Genomic DNA, 22681 nt, shown 5'->3' with positions numbered 1-22681 from the left:
GTCAAAATTCATGAAGGTTTCATCCATATTTCTGATATTTGCCAATGCAAACTTCCATATAATAAACTTGTGAAAACTTACAACTTTATGATCAAGATTTTTGGTAGTTTCTGAGTAATTTTTTTTGTCATAATACCACATTTTTCCTGTTCATGAAATCGTTGCAGCAGCCTACTGTAGCTTCAAAATCTTTACTGAGGTCTGGGTTCAAATGTTCTTATTTTATTTCATGTGGCTATGTAGCAATCTTGCCTCTGTTCACGTACCCATGCTGCAACATGATTTTCCAACTCTGACCAACAAGTTATTCCTCTTCTCATCGAACATTGTCATTTTGGTATCTTTCGTCAAGTCTCTTGTTTCTTCCTCCAATCTCTAACCAACTTCTCATCCACATCCAATTTTCTTCCAGCAGCAAAGTTGTTGGGTTTCTTGGCCATTTCTAGCACTTTTAAAACTCGCTTCATACTTTAATCATTTTGTGGAGCCTCCATGATAGCAATCACCTTCAGCCAACATCCGACAGCTCAGTCATCGCAATTTTTGTGGGTCGACTTATATGCCAGCTAAATTCCAACAGCAATTTTTGAGGGTTGAGTTATATGCCTGATATATGATAAAACTATTAAAATGTGGCTGAAACTGGGGGGGGGTTGACTTATCTGTCTGTTAACTTATATGCTGAAACATACGGTATTTATTTATTTTTATTCATATAAATGATTGTGTGGTGAAATAAGAATCTGGTTCTTTAGCATAATGGTAGCTATGGTAAACATTTGTCACCCAATTCTTTAAAATTGGTAGTCAATCTTGATTTGAAGGATAGTACAGATATGCAAGTTATTTATTTTTCTCTAATTTCATTTATGACTTTAATTAGTTTCTAGTTGCTAACGGTATTTGGTGGTAATGGAATAAATATAAATAAATGTAACAACTAGCAGTGATGAAAATGTATGGATATGAAACTAAGGGTGGGAAGAAACTTTGAACAATATTCCTTTTGTAAATCATTTATTGTAAATAAAGTCTATTTTTGGTTTTTAAAAAAAGCAAATATATTCAGTCAACTCCTGTGTTACAGAGGGTTTACATTCCTAGAAAACATCCATATTGTGATTATCTGTAATGGGAATCACTTTTTCCCTACTGAATTCCATATTATGAGCAGATTTACAATATATTTCCATAGCATGTTAAATGATTTTCTGTGTGATGACAAGTGACCAATCACTATTATTTAATAGCTGATACCAACATTAAACTTAGGGAATAGAGAAGGCTCGTACAAAAGAATCACTAAATTTTGTCAATTTTTATTTTTAGTTACCCAACACAAGATTTGGATATCACATCACCACATTGATTGGGTTGGCAGTTGGAGCTGAGTCCTTTCTTTGCCATGCCCTCTCCAGTCTGGGGACATATGAATAGACATCTCAGTGCACAGCATCGCCATGCCCTCTATCTTTCAGGCATTTTCTCTGATGTACAACTCATGGATTAGGAAAGGATTTAGAAAATGGGATATCAGGGAAAGGGATGGAGTTCAAGGATGGGGAATCTTGGGAGAAAGCTGGTGTCGTAGGATTTCAGTGGAAAAATGCATTAGAGCATGGTTACTTGGTGGAAATGTCAAGGGTTTACTTTAAGGAATTGGCCATGGCCACTGCAACTCACTACCTTGCAGTGAGTTAGAGAAAATAGCTTGCACAAGAAGAGTGCGGCAGAGGCTGGGTATCCTGCAGCAAGTAACTTACGTCAGGAGGGGAATGGAATGTCCTCCACTTGCCTGGATAGGTGCAGCACCTACTATGCTGAAGAGGCACCCAAAGTAAAGCAGTCAGTTTGATTGAAACCCCATCCACTATTCTAAGCATTAATTCCTTGCACTTTGGGGCATTGTGGATTGCATATAGGCTATGTGTGTGCATCATGGTCCGGAGAAATGCTGTTTCATCCAGTTGAGTATATATGAACTTGAAGTACAAAGTGCAACACAGTTGCTTGAAGGATGTGTCACATGGGAACACCATGGGAACATTCATTCCTTGCACCTTGGGGCATTGTGGATTGCATGTAGGCTATGTGTATGCATCATGGTCTGGAGAAATGCTGTTTCATCCACTTGAACTTGAACTACAAAGTGCAATACAGTTGCTTGAAGGATGTGTCACATGGGAACACCGCAACTACCAGGAGTCCCTCCAAGTTGCATACCATCCTGACTTAAAAATATATTGCTGGTCCTTCATTATTACTATAAATTCTTGAACTTCACGTAACAGTATTGTGGGAGTAACGTCAACAGAAGGACAACAAATATTCCGCAAGGTGCCTCACCTCAAACTACACATGTAGAGATGGCCAGTTAATACTAGCTTTGTCAGCATTGCCAGCAGTCCAGAAAAAGTATGTTTAAAACTTGAAAGGTGGAGTAGCGAACAAAAATTTATGGATCCTTTTTACTTCACTTATATTCAAAGCAAGCTGTCGAAACAAGCAATTTTGATTAACATTTTTACTCACTGCCTAATTCTTTGTTTTGCTGGATTCAAATAAACTCTAAACTTTGAAAGAAAGTACCAGAAGTAGCTTTGGAAATGGTGATTCTTCAGTTCATTGATAATTTAAAGATTTTTTTCTTTAACTTTTTTTTCTAAGCTATATTTTTATGAGTTATATTTAACTTCTTCCACTTTATGACACAGGTCTGAAACTATTGTGGATTTATTTATTTTTTTGCTGCTGAGTGATCAAACCATAATGATGCGTCATTGTTTTTAGAAACATTCTTCCAATGACTTCATATTGCCTCTCATGCTTTTTTCAAAAAATTGAAGGTAGAAGAAATTATGTATTAGAAGAGTTTTTGTTAAGTAGGTGCAAGGGCAAGATGAAATGGATTTTATAAAGTATGTAGCATGTGAACTCTTTGAATCATCCATTTATTCTACTTTAGGTAAAAAGTCCTTGCAGTTTGATTGGGTGTATGATGGGACTTTAAGTGTCTCTGCTTTTGCCCATAATTTCCCACAACTTCAAATCTTTTATTCTGTGATCCTGATGCAAGTGAATGAATTTATCTATATGATATTCTGAATAGTGAGAATTTACTGGATTGGAATCATTCCTTGACTTTTCAGATATGAACATTCTGGAATTACTGTGTCCTGTATCTCTGATCTCAATTTTTAATTTCTCATTGCTGTACATTTAAAAAACTATTTTATTTTTTGTTTTCCATCAATAAACAAAGAGATAACATCACAGACTGTTACAAAATACACAGCTATCTCCCAACAATCTACATACATGTGGTGTTTCTCCCCACACCCCCCACCCCCACCCCTCCTCTCCTGCCCTCTTAATAAAAGGAAAGAAAAGAAAGAAAGGCTGAGTGTGGTGTCGGCGCTTCTGGCGAGTGACCATAGAGGCTGTGGAGCCACCCCCTTATGTAATTTCTTTTGTAAATCCATCTATTGGTAAATTTTGTCAGGATGTGGCTACAGTTGTGGTCCTGTGTATGTCAGATATGGCTACCATATTTCAATAAAGGTGTCATTTTGGTTTCTAAGATTATACATAATTTTTTCCATGGGAATACAGCTGTGCACCTCAGTAGCTCACCTACTGATAAGAAGAGGGGAGTCAAATTTTCAGGTCTTTTTTTGATATGGACAAAGCAATAAATATGAATTGAATTTAGAATTTGGTTAATTTGTAGCTTATGTCCATAAGGTTCCCAAGCAGATACAATGTTGGATCAGGTGAAAAGGTTACTTTTGTTATCCTAGTTAGTATATTGGCCAAATCCCGCCAAAATGGGGCTACATTTGCGCAGGACCATGTTGCCTGAAATGTGTCTCCAGCACCTCTGATTTTGCCTTGTGAATCTTTTGTGGTGTGAGGCAGAGCTGGTGCAGAAAGTTGTATTGAACCAGTCTGTATCTAGAACTGATCACTGTTGTCACACTGTTTCTACACCAATCCGACCAGCATCTCTCATCAATTATGATGCCTAGGTCTGACTCCCATCTCTCTCTTGATCTGTGTGGGCCTTGCTTGGGGCTTTCACCTTGAAATAAATTTGGGTGCATTTCCCAGTGCATACCTTTAACATCGCTAGGTGTATGGGGGTCATTGCAGGCCCCCACCTATCCCTTAGAGGATAACAATGAAAAGTCCTATAAGACAAATTGTATTTACCTTTTAGCTGCTTGAAGAATATAAGCTGCCTCCTTTCATAGCAGTCCTCAATATATCGGATCCCTTGCCAATGCCAAATCTCCAGGACTTTATTACTCATGTTCATGGGCATAAATTCATTGTGAGTCAGTGGGGTTTTAGGCAATATCTCCACTTTCTCTCCAAGACACTCATAGATCTCGTGCCAGATTTTAATCAGATGTTTCAGTATGGGGTTATCCATTTTTTTCCCCTATTAATTTGGCATCCCATTTGTATATGAAATATTTCGCTGTTCCCTTCCCCACTGCATGCAATCCCATTTGGAGTCCTGGCATCATCTTTTTCTTTATGCAGTTAACTCACCAGGCTGGTGAGTCTGACGTCAGTAGTAAGTAAATTATTGGAGGGTATTCTGAGAGATCAGGTATAGTAGTATTTGGACAGCCAAGGGCTGATTAAGGCTTTGTGCATGGTAGGTCATGTTTAACAAATCTTTTTTTGAGGAGGTTACCAAGAAAGACTGTGGATCTTGTCTATATGGACTTTAGTAAGACCTTTGACAAGGTCTCATAAGGGAGGCTAGTTCAGAAGGTTCAGACACCAGGTATTCATGGAGAGGTTGTAAATTGGATTTGAAATTGGCTGAATGGGAGAAAACAGAGAGTAGTAGTGGATGGTTGCTTCTCATACTGGAGGCTTGTGACTAGTGGTGTACCTCAGGAATCCGTGTTGGGACCATTGTTGTTTGTTGTCTATATCAATGATCTGGATGGTAATATGGTAAATTGGATCAGCAAGTTTTCTGATCACACTAAGATTGGAGGTGTTGCGGACAGCAAGGAAGCTTGCAGAGGGATCTAGACCAAATGGAAAAATGGGACAGGAAGTTGCAGATGGAATTTAATGCAGAAAAGTATGAGCAGTTGCATTTTGAAAGGACAAACCAAGGTAGGACATTCACAGTAAATGGTAGGGCACTAAGGAGGGCGGAAGAACAAAGGGATCTGGGGATTCCGATACATAATTCCATGAAACTGGCATCACAGATAGGGTGGTAAAGAAAGATTTTGGCCATCATAAATCAAAGTACAGGAGTTGGGATGTTATGGTGAGATTGTATAAGACTTTGATGAGGCCAAATTTGGAGTATTTTGTGCAGTTCTGGTCACCAAACTACAAGAAGGATGTCAGTAAGATTGAAAGACTGCAGAGAAGATTTACTAGGATATTGCTGGGTCTTCAGAAGTTGAGTTACAGGGAAAAATTAAACAGTTGTCGGCAGAATCACAAACAGCAATGAGGAAGCATACAGGAGAGAGATAGATCAGCTCTTTGAGTGGTGTCACATAAACATCCTTACGCTCAACATTATCAAAACCAAGGAGATGACTGTGGACTTCAGGAGAACACAATCCAGTCCTCATCGATGGCTCAGTAGTGGAGACGGTCAAGAAATTCAAATTCATGGGTGTCAACATCTCTGAGGATCTGTGCTGGAGCCTCCATGTTGATGCAACCATGAAGAAGGCTTGCTAGCAGCTATACTTTGTGAAGTGTTTGAGGAGATTCAGTATGTCACTGAAGACTCTCAAAAATTTCTACAGGTATACTGGCCAGTTGCATCACTGTCTGGTATGGAGATGCCAAAAGAAAACTCCAAAGGGTTGTTAACTTGGCCTGCAACATCACCGGCACCAAACTTCACTCCATCGAGGACATCTACATGAGGCAGTGTCTTTAAAAAAGCAGCCTCCATCCTCAAAGACCCCCACCACCCAGGCCATGCTCTCTTCACTCTGCTACCATTAGGAAAAAGGTACAGGAGCCTAAAGACGAGCAGCACAAGGACAGCTTCTTCCCCGCTGCCATCAGATTACTGAATAATTAATGAACCAAAGACATTGCCTTACTTTTCATTCTCTACTTTTTTATTTTTTAATATTATTTTTGTAAGATGTTTCATAATATGAATGTTTACAATATGTTCTGCCGCAAAACACCAAATTTCGTGACTTGTTCATGCAATAAATTATGATTCTGAGGTTAGGATTTTATTCCTTGGAGCATAGAAGAATGAGGGGATATTTGATAGAGATTCACTAAATTATGAGGGATATAGACAGAGTAAATGCAAGTAGGTTCTTTCCACATAGATTAGGAGAAATAAGTACAAGAGGACATGACTTTAGGGTGAAAGGGGAAAAATTTAGGGGGAACTTTCACTCAGAGAATTGCCATCTGACGTGGTAAATGCAGGCTTACCCTTAAGTTTTAAAAATAAATTGGATAGATTAATGGATGGGAGAAGGTTATAGAAAGGGTGCTATGATGTTTTCAGCAAAGACCAGAAGGGCCAAATGGCCTGTTTTCTGTGCTGTAGTGTTCTATGGTAACCTCCTTAAAAAACTATAAGATTGGTTAACCATACCCTACCATGCACAAAGCATGTTACTATCCCTACTCAGTTCCTGGCTATGCAAATAATTGTATATCTGAACTCTTAAAACACCTTCCAATAATTTACCTACTATTGACATCAGGCTCACTGGCCTATAATTTTCAGGGTTACTTTTGGACCATTTTTTAAACAACCGAACTACATGGGCTACCCACCAATCCTCAGCACCACACCCATGACTAAGGACATTATAAGTATTTCTGCCAGAGCCCCTGCAATTTTTACACTGGCCTCTCTCAAGGTCCAAGGAATTATCTTGGCAGGCCCTGGGGATTTATCCACCCTTATTTGTTTTAAGCCACCAAGTACTTCCTCCTCCTTAATCTATATAGGTTCCATGCTTTTTTCCATACTTTCCATGACTCTGTGCCCATTTCCTGAGTGAATACTGAGGAAAAAAAAAGCATTCAAGATCTCCCCCATCACTTTGGCTCCATAAAAAGTCAACCCCTCTGGTCAATTTTGTCCTTTACTATCCTTTTACTCTTAATATACCTATAGAAACCCTTATGATTGTCCTTCACATTCTCTGCCTAAGCAACCTCATATCTTCTTTTAACTTTCCTAATTTATTTATTGAGGGTTTTCTTGCATTTTGTATATTCATCAAGTACTTCAGTTGCTCCATGTTGCCTATACCTGCTATACACCTTCTGAATCAGATCCCCAATTTTCCTTGAAAACCAAGCTTCCCTATACCTGCTAACCTTGCCTTTAATCCTGACAGGAACATACAAACTCTGTACTCTTATCCCAATCCATGCATTCTAGATCCTTTCTTATTTCCTCATAGTTAACCTTTCTCCAATTTAGAATTTAAATCCAAGGACCAGACCTATCCTTTTCCATAATTAACTTGAAACTAATGGCAATGTGATCACTGGATCTTTGTAATTATCCAATATTCATTGACTACAAATAAAGACACATCATAATGATCCCAAAATATAAAGTACATTATTAAAATATGATCTATAATATATGCAAGGTAGACATATCTTTCACTTGGCCCCTGGTAGTGGGAACCAAGTCCTGCCCATGGACTATTCTGATGGTTCATATCATCAAAAGGTTTTTTCTGTTATTTCTAAATGTCTCTGATGATTACCTCCCACAGGTAATTTAGAGCACGGAGCATCTTTTAGTGGACAAACAGCTACAGGAAAATTAGAATAATCAGGCTTTTTTTTCATTTGAAGGATGTGATTTTAACCTTGAAAGTATTGTAAGAATAACTACTAATAACAAAACTCAATGAAATACATGAACTACATTAGCATGTCGGAACTTTTAACTAAATTTCTTTGACAATATAAAAATTTAGAATGTTGGAATGTAATAGTATGATAGAAATAAAAATATTAGATTTATCTTCTGTGTATATAATATAGAAGCATCAAGATGTAAATGGAAAGATATTCAATGGTCAGAACAATTACCGTAGCTTTACGATTAAATAATTTGTTTTCTTTAAAAAATCCTTTCATTAACACCATCTTATTCTATTGTTACTTTAGATTTGGACAGTTTTCAAAATCATAGATAAACTAATTTTATAAAAATCCAATGTAATAACTAATTATACAAGTATCACTGTAAAATATGATTAATTTGTAAGTTATACATTTGGGGAGGAATTGTTTAATTTCAGTGAACATTTGGATATATCTTTGTGTATGGCTGAAAGACCAATGTGTTATTGTTCTTGGGTCAGTTGATATTTGCAGTGAATTAGCATATTTAAGTCCTTCTGAAAATTCTTATTGAGAAATCCGTAAAAGATGGGATCAATGCAGGTCGACACCATTGCTGTCAAATGACATAGTGTAAATACAAGATTATACTGGCAATTCATCAAGGCATCATGATTCCAATCATAGACAACATTGAAGATGTTCAATGGCAGCCAGCAGATTGTAAATGCCACTACAATTGAAACCAGCATCATATTTATCCTTTTGCTTTCACTTAAACGATTTTCATTTTCTCTCATCTTATCTGCCATGCCATTTCTTTTCTTTAGGCATATAAATATTTTTAGATAGCACACAAATATAAAGCAGACAGGAGCAAAATACTGAAGTATAAGGAGACAGGTGGTAAAGACCAGTCTATCTGTTTCTGAGGGCCAGCTCTCAACACAGACAAATTTATCTTTGTAAAATTCTGAGTGTGATGAGACATTTCGAAAAGGTTCATCTGTAAGCAAATGAAATGTGATAAAGGGAAAGGAGATTATAAAAGATATGAACCAGATCAGTACAATCCCATAACAAGCATGGGAGACATTGGGTTTCCAACCACGTGGGTTTACAATTAACTGGTGTCTTTCAATAGCAATCAGAACTAATGAAAATATAGACACAGTCACAGATACACACTGGACAAATGAGTTTGCTTTGCACATGACATCTCCAAAAATCCAGTAATCCATCAATGTGTAGGCAATAGTGAAAGGAATACACATGACACAGATAAGAATATCAGATACTGAAAGATTCGCAATCAGGATATTGGTGACATTCTGATTTTCTTTCTGTCTTGTTATGATGAAAATAAGACAGAAATTACCAAAAAGTCCTACTATGGTTACTGTACCATATGCAAGAATTGACAGAAACATTACTGGAGAAGAAGCTTGGCATGAATCAAAATCTGCAAATTGGGGCCTGGTACCTTCATAGATAAATTCAGAAATATTCACACTATGATTGTATATTGATTCTTTCATTTTACTTGCTTTTATAATTCAGTTAGTATATTTACAAAATCACATCAATTTGGAGAACACATTCACAAGATAATTATTTTCACTTCTTGATTTTTATTCAGCTTTGCTTGACTGGTTCCTCATAACTTATCCTGCCAATAAAATAACAAAACAATATTAATTTACTGTACATGCAGGTAATTTTTAATTTTAATTAAGCTTTTAGCATTCCATTCCTTTATTGCAGTGCAGACATTTTAAAGGAAATCATACTTCATGAAATGCATTTGGCAGAATAAAAAGTTAAAAGATCACTGTCAGTTACAATATGATATTCATTACTGTAGCAGGTTTTGTCAACAAAGGAAAATGTTTATTGAAAATTATTCATAAAATTCAAAGACTTAGTGAAAGATATTGTCTTCACAATATTTATTTTTCACCTTACTAACACAATTTTTAGGCACTAATCAAATTTTCATTCATGATATCTCGCCTTCATTTGAATGTGTTTGCCTAATATTTTTGTTGATGAAAATAATGAATGTACTTTGTGATAGGTATATTGAATTATATGTGCTTAATCAAAAAGATAATAGTTTTAGGGAGTCTAAAGATGTAAGTTATCCTTATGGATGATATAACATTTGGCATTTGTTAAGTCACAAATCATTATGGAGTGAGACAAATCAGAAATTGCTCTAAATGGAATATACCCAGATGCTATTTCTCCCTGTATTTTCACTGGTAATAATATCAAGAGATATTCCTGGGATTAAATTAATTAACCAGCTATCACTTCCCTCATAAATTAGGTTATTCTGTTTTCTATAGTTTCTAGAAGGAAATTAAATGAATTATGGAAGTCACACATCTCGCAGTCCGCAGTTGTTTCCACCATTTAATGTTAGACCAGTAATCCAACTGGCACGTAAATGTCACATGCAGACTTGGACTGAGACTTCAGGAATACCACCTTCTAGAGTGATTAACGAGTGCCAGCAGCTGTCTTGGTTGCACGCAAAATCTAAATAGATAAGCTTAGCTCACAGTACCATGACCGATTTATTTCAAGGGCACTGTTTCAAATAACTGATACCATCATGGTTTATAATTTAGCAGCAATTTAACTTTTGTATTAAATATAACATTACTTGGACATTATGCATAGCGATGTTAGAACAACTTAAAATTAGAAACTTAAACAATCCAATAAACAAAAGCTGCTCATTTGTCAGTATCTCCACTTCAATGTTTTGAGATGTGGAGCACAGCCAGACCACTGCACAGTTTTATAAACTCACAGAGGAAAGGTTGAAGGGCAAGCTCAGGTATTCTAGGCCAGCCACAGTCATTGGTGTCAGCTGTTCTTACATCTCCCCTTTCCTACTCCTTTCACATTCTGTCCAGAGCAATTCTCTTCTGCTCCATGGAAACCATCTGGCTGTGATCCAATGGAATCTTCTACCAGATGCCCATAGAGTGGATTAACAGTACTGAAATCAGTAGTCAGTCATCCAATCAGCTACTGTTCCTCTCAAACCAGTAGCCCAACATTTCTTCAAGCTACAGTGAAGGTTCAGGTTTACTTCCATCTGAATGAAATTCAATCTCACAATCCATATCTACCTGAAGTGCATGTTGCTTGGAGCCATGGCAGCAGCTAAAGCAGACAAGGTGAAGCACATACAGTATTTGAAATAAAGATTTACCAGATGTCCTTGCTAATACTAACATGTTCTCAAGTTATATTAAAACAATATGAAGAATAGTTAACATTGCTATGTTAGGATACATTTGGAGATGCTAAGGCCATATTCAAACTGTCCAAAGCCTATGAAATATCCAGGAACATGGAGAATCTAACTCAACTTTACTTGGAATCTGGAGTCCACTCTTACCCTCACAGAAATGGTAACCAACTCCACATTAGTGCTTGTTAATCCAGTTTAAATTAAGCACCCGTTGGCAGAGGTTATGTTATTCATGGCAGCACATGTGCCCAATGTATTACTGCTGCTCAGTAAATCTAACCTGCCATTAAAGCTCGGCTTTCCATCATCAGACTGCTACCATCATGCAAAATGTACTGCTCTCAAGATTCAAGATTCCTTTATTGTCATGTAATAGAACAGGTGTAATATGACACAAAATTGACTTTAGACTGCCTTAAGGCAAAGATTCACCATCAGCAGAAATTGCCCAGTGCCCCTTACAGTCAGTGAAAGAGAAGCAAAAGTGAGTCCATGGACTCACTTCCAGCATTCCTGCAGCCTCCACAATCATGCAGACTTCAGTCCAAACCATTGGCAACCCAAGCTCCAGAACCATATCTCCAACACGATCAAGAAGCCTTCAGCGCCCTCAGCACTCTCTTGGTATCCTTTCAGCCAGTCACCTGCTGTCTGGTGTGGGTCCTTTGATCACAGTCGCCTGCAGCCTGTAGGGGTTCCTCACTTCTAGTCCCCGAACAAATCACTGCTTGTGTGTTCTTCGGCCACAGAACTCATCACTGGTCCGGCACCATGGTCACTGTCCCATCGGGTTGTCTCCTCTGCTTCTCCTTCTCAACAGAGGGCAGTCTCCCTGTTTTCTGGTGCCCTGTGTTAGTACTCTGCTTCCTAGGAGTCTGCAACCCCTCAAGTCTACTGCCGAACACAGGTGCCACCATCTTGGCCCAAACTCCACAGTCATAGAATTTCAAAATAAACCAGCATCTGCTCTTTAACAGGCTATTTAAAACCTGTATGGAGTCATCAATAGTTGGTCTGGGCATTAGAACCCTCTGGTGAAGCACCCTGTCTCCCCTCCCCACTCTCTGCAGGTTCACAACAGTGGCAGTGCTGCCGCTGAAGCAGCTCCAGCAGTGCGTCATTTTTTTTGCCTGCACAACTGAGCATGGTTGTGTGTGGATGGTGAGTCAGCTGTCCATTCTCAGGATGATAGCATTTCCCACCTCCAACCCCAGGCATGCTGAGAATGACTGCTTAATCTTATCAGCCAACTATTCCAGAGTGAAATTGCTAATGACAAATTGTGCAGTCCATGTTCCAAGTTCTCCACCATCAACATTCTGGAGGCCAGATTAAACCAAATCTCATCTGGATCAGACACATGTACTGTGGTGGAATGAAAAGCCCATTTCTGCACTGAACAATAATGCAAAAATACGATGGCTTTAAGACTGGGTGTCCTGTGGTGATTGACTCACTTCCTAACTTGCCAAAGCCAGAACAAAGACACAAGAAAGTACTGTGATGGAATATTCTACAGCTTATTTGATAACAATGAAGATTTTACTTCCTGAACACTTTTGGGTATATCTATGGACCTTTGGCTGCTAATCACGAACAATCATCTTAAAAATTTTACTATCGTGTCCTGTCATAAATTAAGCCTACTAGTATATTCCCCACAATGTAATCTGTTTGGAGGGGTCGGGGGAGAACATCACATGATGCTGTAGGATCGACACGTAGGCACCTGACTCCTGTCAGGTGAGAACCTGTGAGTGAACCGCACATCCAGGAGAAGTCTCGTGTCAAAACCTAAAGCACTACTGGGAGCGCATCAGTCCCTTGGAGAAAAGACGAGGGCTTCGACTTCTGCACTGGAGGAGGAAGAATCAGGCTTAAGTGGAGGTTCTTCAGCAGAAGAGGAGGTAGAGGAAATTAAATTTTGGATCTTATATTTAAAAAGAGGACTTATCCATAATGTTAACAGAACAATTTAAAATAATGAAAGGGGAAATGAAGGAAGGATGAAATAAAATTAAATCTGAGATTAAACCTGAAATTAAGGAGATGAAAGAAGAAAAGTAGTAAATAAAATGAAGAAGGAATTAGAGAAAATGGAAGAAACAATTACTAAAGTGCAATATGATTTACAACGAATTGATGACAGGGTGACTAATGTGGAAGATTCAACTAATGGTTTAATTACAGTAAATGAAAAACTTTCTGCTAAAGTGGATATCTTGGAGAATTATAGCAGAAGAAATAATATTAAAAAAGTGGATCTGTCAGAAGGAAAAGAAGACTCAGATGTGACTCATTTTTTTCAAGATTGGATTCCTAAAATATTTGGAGAAGATAATTTTGAAAATAAGATTGAAATTGAGAGAGCTCATAAGGCCTGGAGACCTAAACCATCTCCAAGTCAGAAACCGTGTTCCATACTAATACATTTTCTGCATTACCAAGATAGAGAGAAGGTTTTGAGTTTGGCTGTGAAAAGAGCAAAGGAACAACAAGGTCCTTTGTTATGGTAAGGGAATAGGATCTTGCTTTACCCTGATTTGAGTAAAAATTTGTTGGAGAAGGAAAGAATTTAGTACTGCTAAGAAGATGTTTTATGAAAAAGGTTATAAGTTTGTTTTTCGATATCCGGTTATTTTGAAGATCTTTGTTCCAGGACAATAGAATATATTCTTTACAAACTTTGCTCAAGCGGAAGAATATGTCCAGAGTCTTCCTCAAGCTTAATTACTACAGGCCTGATGCAATGATGCAAGTTCTTTTTTCTTTCTTTTATTTTGATTTCCTAAATGGGATGGAAGAATTTGGTGATTTATTTCTTCCTTTCTATTAATCAATTGAATTAAACGATTAAAGCTTAGATATTGAATATACCAAGGGAGTTGGGAGGAGTGGGAGGTGTTGGTTTCTTGGTGCGAGTTCGTGACCTTGGTCACAGCCCGTAAAATGGAGGGAATTAGTGTTGTTTTAGGCAACACTTGTTGGGAGGGTTTTTCTTTATATCATTATAAGTACAGTTGTGTGTGTGTGTGTGTGTGTGTGTGTGTGTGTGTGTGTGTGTGTGTGTGTGTGTGTGTGTAAATTAAAAATAATATATATATATATAATTTCTTTGCATTATTGTTTTCCTTTTTCTGTTTTGTTTGGATTGCTGGAGGAGGTGTATGCAGATGCATAGATTCTTTTTGTTGGATTGTGAGGAGGTCTGCGGGACGGTGTGAGGGAGAGGGATTAATTAATATTTGGTTTGATGAGTAAAGAAATTAAGTTTGTAAATTTTAATGTTAATGAGTTAAACAGAAGAATAAAGTGAAAGAAAGTGTTAACATATATTAAAAAATTGGGAGTGGATATAGCTTTTTTTTCAACAAAAAACACATTTAACTGAAAAAGAACATATGAAGTTAAAAGAGATTGGGTAGGATATGTGATGTCCTCTTCATTTAATTCTAAAGCAAGTGGGGTAGCAATTTTGATTTAAAAAATTCTCCCTATTAAGGTTCAATATATTATTACAGATCCTGCAGTTAGATATGTAATAATGGATGGTCAAATTTTTTCATCAATGTGGACACTTTTGAATTTGTCTGCTCCAAAGATACCCTTTTGAATTTAGCAGAGCCACATAAAAATATTTTAGTAGGAGAAGATTTTAATTTTTATTTAGATCCTTTGTTAGATAGATCTATTTATGTAACAACAAGAATGAAAGCTGCTAAAGCTACTTTGGATCTGATGAGAGATTTGAATTCGATTGATGTATGGAGAAGAATTCATCCTGGAGAGAAACATTTTATTTATAATAGGTTTGATTCTTATTCTAGAATTGATTTGTTTTTAGTCTCAGCTCAAATACAAGCTTGAATTTTTGAAGCAGATTTTAAAACGAGGATTTTATCTGATCATTCGCCTTTGTTAATAACTATGGAAATGCCTGATAAAAAGAAGTCGATACATAGGTGGAGATTAAATTCTCTGTTGTTGAAAAGGCAAGATTTTTGTGACTTTTTCAAATTCATATTAGAATATTTTGTAATACAATTTTGAATTAAATAAATGATAAATGTATTATATGGGATGCTTTAAAAGCATATTTGAGAGGGCAAATTTTGTTCTACATCTAAAATTGAAAAGGATTATATGAATGAAGTAGAGCAATTAGAAAAAGAAATTACAGTTTCAGAAAAAGATCTTCAAAAGTCAGTTTCTGAAGACAAAATACAGACAATTAATGAATTAAAAGCTTCATTATAATACATTGCAAACTTATAGGACTTTGAAAGTTATTATTAGGACGAGACAGAGATACTATGAATTGGGTGAGAGATTGCATAAAGTTTTGGCTTGGCAATTAAAAGCGGAGCAAGCTTCGAGAATAATTAATGCAATAAAAAAGGATACTAATGTAATTATATATAAACTTCAAGAAATAATTGAATCTTTTGGGAATTTTTATATGAAATTATATACTTCAGAATCTTTAGGAAATGAAACTAAAATAAACGATTATTTATCACAGATGATACTGCCTAGGTTAAGTCCAGAGCAGTGGTTCTCAACCTTTTTCTTTCCATTCACATACCACTTTAAGTATTTCCTATGCCATAATTGCTCTTTAATTATAAGGGATTGCTTAAGGTGATATGCGGGTGGAAATAAAAAGTTTGAAAACCACTGTTTTAAGTGTACCTAACTGACTCATTATGTGCAGTTTCATAACACCAAAGGAAATGGGCCAGTGACAATTTTTCTCAAGCAAAATATTTCAGGAACAATTGGGTCTAGAGCACTGATTTTCAACCTTCCCTTCCCACTCACATGCCACCTTAAGCAATCCTTTACTAATCACAAAGCACCTATGGCATAGGAATTACTTAAAGTGGTATGTGAATGGAAATAAAAAGGTTGAGAACCTGGTTTAGAAGAACAAATTGAACTTGATGCATCATTTACTGAGGCAGAAGTAAGAGAAGCAATAAATTCTTTACATAGTAATAAATCTCCAGTTTCCCATCTGAATTTTATAAAGAATTTAAGGATTTATTCATTACTATATTAATGTGTATTGGATCAAGCTTCATAAATTTCTACTCTTCCAGAATGATTTGTGATAGCAATAATTAATATGATTCCTAAAAAAGACAGAGATCCTTTGAAGCCTTCATTATTAAATGTAGATTATAAAATAGTAGCAAACGTTTTGGAAAATAGAATGAATAATTTGTTGCCAAATTAATTAATATGGATCAGACAGCGTTTGTTAAAGAAAAAGACAGTCTTTGGAAAATGTAGCTAGATTGCTTAGCAAAATTCATTGAGCGCCAAAGAAGAGGTGATTTGAGTATTGCAGTGGCTTTAGAAGCAGAAAAGGTATTTGATAGATTAGAATGGGATTTTTTGTTTAAGGAATTAGAAATATTTGGATTTGGATTTTTTAAAAATATAATAGTCCTAAAGCTAAAGTAATGACAAATGTACAGGTATCTATGCCGAATGGCCATACAACACCATGGACCTGATCACCAATGAAGACACAAAGTTTTGGCACGTCGTCGGAATGCTGGATGCCACTACAGCAGCTAAGGTGAGCAAATTTATTTGCCACCCCCTGAATGACTGCCACGTAGTGGGCTGAATCGCAGCGCACAGGGCAGTTAGGGACTTACGCATAAGATGGCATGGAGCTCCCGTCGTCTCCACTTAAAGCCCTGCACTCTTCGCGTGTGTCATGGGGATGTGATGATGCCACTTCTGGTCCCAGATGACCAAGCTGGAAGTGACTTAAAAAGAGAGGCAAGTTTGAATAAACTGTGGCGATTGCAGGAGCTGAAAGAAATCACTGCTGCGACACCGAAGGTAGTTAACGACCATTTTTATTCAAATTCAGTGCGCCCCTTTAAGGACAGCATGAGCTCAGTCACCTGGTGCATTGTGACATTATAATCGCTGTCCAGGGTGCATGCTGGAAGGGATGCTGGAGTCAGAGAGAAACCTCTGATGACCCCATTTCCCCATGCCTGCCCCGCCATGTGGCGATACAAGCAGGGCTGGTTCACCATGAGGATGTGCGCCGCCACAAAACATCATTTCTGATTAACTTCTCTGAAGCATTGACTTAGTGACACTGCTGCAGCAGATGCTACAGTTGGTGATCCCATCTGTAAGATTCAGCCGAAGCTTGAATCCACAGTTAACATGCATGCAACGGCAGCTGCTGCTATAGCTGCAGTTAATGCAATCAGCATTCATCTGCCCCCTTTCTGGGCACACCAGCCTCATGTATGGCTCAACCAGGCTGAGACCCAGTTCTTCCTCTGTGGCATAACTGCTGAAGACACAATTTTGGCACTGGACACCGCTACACAGCTTAGGTGAGCCAATTTATTGGCCACCCCTCGGCAGAAAATCTGTACACCAGGTTCCAGCAGTTCCTCCTGCACACCCTGAAATTAACTAGGCATGAACATGGCATGCGGCTCTTGAATATGGAAGGGCTGGGCGACAGAAATCCATTCGATTTAATGGATGAAATTCTCGCACTAGCAGACGGCCATTCCAATTGCTTTCTCTTTGAGACCCTATTCCTGGCAAAGGTCCAAGGTCTCATCTCCATACTGATAGTGAACATAGATTTCAGCCATCCCCATGATGTAGTCCGGGACTCTGCTGCATACCAAGGCAAAGATTCACCCGTGTACAGCCCATGTTCTGGGCAGAGACAGCTCCCGTGCCCTGTACACTGCCGTTAGCTGTGGTACAAACAAAAAAGGATAAGTGTACTGATAGGTGTTGAGAATGGTTTTTTTTAACCACTGCTGGTGGGGGAAAAATGCCCACAGACGCATGCCCCCATGAACCTACCATGGCTGTGGTGCCAAGCCTGAAAATTCATTGTGAAATGACAAAGCCAGTACCAATAGTGGCCTCAGTGGCTGGCATGAGCTCTGGCCTCTTCTATCTCCACAACAAAGTTCATGAGTGCAAATTTCTCATAGACACAGGGGCCGAACTCAGTTTATTCCCACCCACATACTTTAAAAAGACACATAAGTGGCAGGGACTCACCCTTCAAGCTGTGAACGGAACTTCCATCCTCAGCTTTGGCACGCGACACATCACGATTAAGATGGGGAGGCAGCGTTCCATGGGGATTTCATTTTGGCTTCTGTTGCACAGCCCATCTTGGGTTCGGATTTTCTATGGGCCATGACCTGCTAGTCGTCATTAAGTGAAAGAAGCTAGTCAATGCCACTACTTTCCAAATGTACCCTCTGACAAGCAACAAACGATGAGTCTTCCTACTCGGGGTGCATACCCTATGCATTGACACCTATACTTCCCTGCTCAATGATTTTCCTGGTGTGCTCACTCCTAACTTCAATTCCTCAAAAACGGCCGATGGTGTGGCCCATTACTTTGACACCATGGGCCCGCTGATTTACGCCAAGGCTCATCGCCTCCTGTCAGATAAACTGCAGCAGGCCAAGGCAGAGTTTACTACCATGGAGGAATTAGGTATCATGGGCATCACCATTACATATGGTGTCCAAGAACACCAGTGAGTAGAGACCCTGCAGTGACTACCGCAGGCTCAATGATGTAACTACGCCTGACAGATACCCTATTCTGCACGTCCAAAATCTCGTTGCCCACCTGCTATGTCTTTTCCAAGGTTGATCTTGTCAAGGATAGCATCAAATCCCAGTCCATCTGGATGACATTCCCAAAACAGCGATTATCACTCCTTTTGGACTTTTTGAATTCCTCAGGATGCCATTTGGTTTGAAAAATGGCGCTCAAAGATTCCAATGGATTATAGATGACATCGGCAGGGACTTTGAATTCACATACATATACTTAGATAACATCCTCATCACCAGTCAAGGTGAGCAAGAACACCAACAACACTTATGCCGCCTGTTCCAGTGGCTAGATGAATTCGGACTTACCTCAACCCTGCCAAATGCCAGTTTGGCAGAGCGACCATTGATTTCCTAGGGCACAAGATCACAGCAGAAGGTGCATTTCCTTTATCCACCAAAGTGGATACCGTACGTGCTTTCCTGAAACCTACCACAGTTAAGGGAGTGCAGAAATGTTTGGGCATGAATTTCTATCACCACTTCATTCCCGCATCTGCCAACATTCTCGGCCTGCTATTTCAACTCCTCACCAATAAGCGCAAGGAAGTTATTGGACTGTGGAGGTGAAGTCAGCATTTGCAGCTGCCAAAGATGCTCTGGCCAATGCACCAATGCTGGCGCATCCTAATCCCACTGCCACCCTGGAACTCACCACAGACACCTCTGATACAGCAGTGGGTGCAGTTCTCAAACAGTTTGTCAATAGCCAATGACAACCCCTGGCTTTCTTCAGCCACCACCTATAGCCACCAAAATGAAGTACAGTGCATTTGATCGAGAGCTGTTGGCCACACAACATTTCTGATATGTTTTGGAGGGCCACCATTTCACTACTTTCATGGACCACAAACCACTCACTTTTGCCTTTAGCAAGATATCGGACCCGTGATCAGTTAGGCATCAACCCCGCTTGTCATTCATTTCCGAGTTCATTATGGACGTGTGCCATGTGTCGGGGCAAAAAAAATCTGGTCGCTGATGTGCTATCCAGACCGGCAATGCATCATATCCAGGGTGGCGTGGATATCTCTAACTTTGTGAGAGCACAGGCCATTGATCCAAATGTTCATGCATACAGAACTGCCATCACAAGCCCGGACCTACTACATGTGGCACCGCAATCGGGTGAATTACAACATGTCTATGGGGTGCCCCAGGCCAGTAGTCCCTGCACCTTGGTGGCGGTGCCTTTTTGATGAGGTTCACAACATGTCCCATCCCCTCCATCAGAGCAACAGTCAAGCTCATGGCAACCAAATATGTATTAAGAATGACGTAAGAAAGACGTCGCGCAGGGGCCCAAACATGTACCCATTGCCAAACTTCCAAAATTCAGAGGGCGCCTCTCCATTCTTTCCCAGCAGTGTGCTGAGGTTTTGAGCATGTGCTTGTCGATCTGGTCAGACCACTGCCAGTGTCTCAGAACATGAGGTACATCCTCACAGTCATAGACTGATTCATACGATAGCCGGAAGCCCTCCTAATGCCATCCAGCGATGCTGAGACATGCTCTAGAGTGTTCATTGCCAACTGAATCGCAATATTTGGAGTTTCCACACACGTCACCTCGGACCGCAATTCACCTCCGCATTATGGACTGCCTTTGCGTGCTTTTGTGACACACAACTGCACCACATCACAGCGTACCACCTGCAGTCCAATGGTCTAGTGGAACATTTCCACCGCCAACTCAAGGCTGCACACAAAGCCCAAACTTACAGGCCCAACTGGGTAGATGAGTTGCCATGGATTCTGCTGGGAGTGTGTACCACCCTGAAGGAAGACAAGCTAGCGTCGTCCGCAGAGATGCTTTAAGGTTCAGTTCTCTCTGTTCCGTGTGACATTAATTTGTCATCCGACTACTGCCCTTCTGATCTGGACAAGCTTCAGCAGCTTCGACACCATGTCGCAACAAGAAAGCTGATTCCAACCAAGTGGCATGGACTCTCCAAACAGCATGTGCCTCCAGCCTTCCTCGACACTGAATTTGTCTTTGTGCGGAGACAAGCCCCAGGAACTCCATTGCAATGGCTGTATAATGGCCCTTTCTGTGCGATCAAAAGGAATGGGGTTGTGTACACTTTGGACATTGGGGGACATTCTGAACTGTTTACCATGGACAGATCAAACCAGTATATTTGGACTCGTCCATACCTCTTCACTGCTTACAGCTCGGTAGACGAGGGCGTCCACTGAAGGCGCGCACAGCTGGTTCATTTCCTTTGGGCGAGGATTCTGGGGGGGGGGGGGTGTAGCAGGCCAAGTGGCCATGTAATGTAGCAGGCTGAATTGCCGCCCATGCAGCCGGCTGAATAGCGGACGAATTTCCACTTGCGCAGCTGGCCGAATGGCCGCGCAACACCGCGGGCCAAATCGCAGTGCACAGGTTATGGACTTAACCATAAGATGGCGTGGGGCTCCCATCATCTCCACTTAAAATTAAAGCCCTGCGCTCTTCGTGTGCGACACAGGGACATGATGATATCACTCTGGTCCCAGATGTTCAGGCTGAAAGTGACTTAAAAAGAGAGGCAAGTTTGAATAAACATCATTCCTGACTAATCCTTAATCTGGACATCTAAAATCCGGAAAGCTCCAAAACTCGGCATTTTTTTCCTGGTGCTGGTACAGCGGAGGAAGAGAGAGACAGCAACGTAACTAGGTTGGGCAGTGGGGGGGGTCGGGCAGGTGGGGGGGGGGAGAGAGACAGCTGCGCGACTTGGGTGGGCGAGGGGGGAGAGAGACAGCAGTGCAATTCAGGTGGGCTTAAATCTGGGGCAGCTGGCTTTTGTTCTGAAATCTGGAAAAATCCAAAATTCAGAACACACTGTCCCCCAAGGGTTCCAGATAAAGGATTGTGTACCTGTACTGTGTCTGCTGCATTGATTTAGTGGCATTATTGTCACATAATACTACATATAAGCTGCTCTGATAGCATTAAGGACAAGGGCCAAAGGAACATCACTACCTGAAAATGCCCTTCCAAGTCACACATCATCTTGATCTGTAAATTTATTGCTGGGCCTAAAACCTGGAATTCTCTATTCAAAAGCATAGTGGCAGTGATTCAAGAAGACCATCATCTTCTCATGAGCAATTCAGAATAGGCAATACACTTTGGCCATATGAAATTAATAAATTAGAAAAGATATTCCTAGCTGGTGATATTGACTTCTCTTCACGTTCAACTACAAACTTCTCCACTGGGCTGTGGATGGGTCAGGGAAGGGAGAGTCTCATTGAAGACAAAAGGCAAGTGAGGGCATGTGGAGTACAAAATAATGATATGACACTGGGTGATTAATCAGTATTAATCAAGGTTTTGAATGTAATTAGAGGTATAAAAATGTCTGGCATGGTTTGGCTTTGATAATAATGTGCGTGGTTAAAGAGGTAATTAGAATTTGAGAATTGAAAATATAGAAATTGTGCTAAAATGTGAATTCCTATATTAAATTCATATGCAAAATAGTGTTTGGCTCAAAGTTATGCAAATATTTTCTAATGTGTTCTTTCTATTGGAATTCCCCAGCTATCAGTATTGGCAGTCTTGCTTCTCTTTCATTTTGACCGTAAGTAAAATTGTATGCATTGTGTATTTTCTCTCTACCAGTTGAACAAATACTGACAGTTGTTTATTATTTAATATGGTACATTATTAAGTTTTGGGAGAGCCAATGAATATGACTTTGAAATTAGGTTGTCTCTTGATATGCAGAATATTTGATTCCTTTTTATATTTGGCCTTTAAGAGTTTGGGAGGCTCAGTTTACATATGTTGTTCGATGTCTGTGCTGTGTTTGTTAACTGTTGTTAATACAATCCCAATCTCTTTGTATTGTTCTTTGATTTATTAATCTGAAGCTTAATAAAAAGATTGAAAAGAAAAGATATGCAGAATATTTGCACAAAATTTAAA

The 22681-nt window shown here is 39.3% G+C and overlaps 1 protein-coding gene across 1 annotated transcript; it reads right to left on the bottom strand.

Annotated features, from left to right (window-relative positions):
* Positions 1-8348: 8348 nt before the first annotated feature.
* LOC138742857 (neuropeptide Y receptor type 1-like) lies at positions 8349-9383 on the bottom strand. Its single transcript, XM_069897776.1, has one exon. It carries the CDS (start codon positions 9381-9383, stop codon positions 8349-8351), a length of 1035 nt encoding a protein of 344 aa, XP_069753877.1.
* Between the last annotated feature and the right edge of the window lie 13298 nt (positions 9384-22681).

Source organism: Narcine bancroftii, chromosome 9 (genome assembly GCF_036971445.1).
Source record: "Narcine bancroftii isolate sNarBan1 chromosome 9, sNarBan1.hap1, whole genome shotgun sequence".
Classification (NCBI taxonomy): domain Eukaryota; kingdom Metazoa; phylum Chordata; class Chondrichthyes; order Torpediniformes; family Narcinidae; genus Narcine; species Narcine bancroftii.
The sequence above is the reverse complement of the archived record's forward strand: the minus strand, read 5'-3'. Positions and strand labels throughout refer to the sequence as shown.

Bases quoted from the DNA above. Each gene is read 5' to 3' on its own strand.
- LOC138742857 (XM_069897776.1), bottom strand. From the start codon at position 9,383: ATGAAAGAATCAATATACAATCATAGTGTGAATATTTCTGAATTTATC.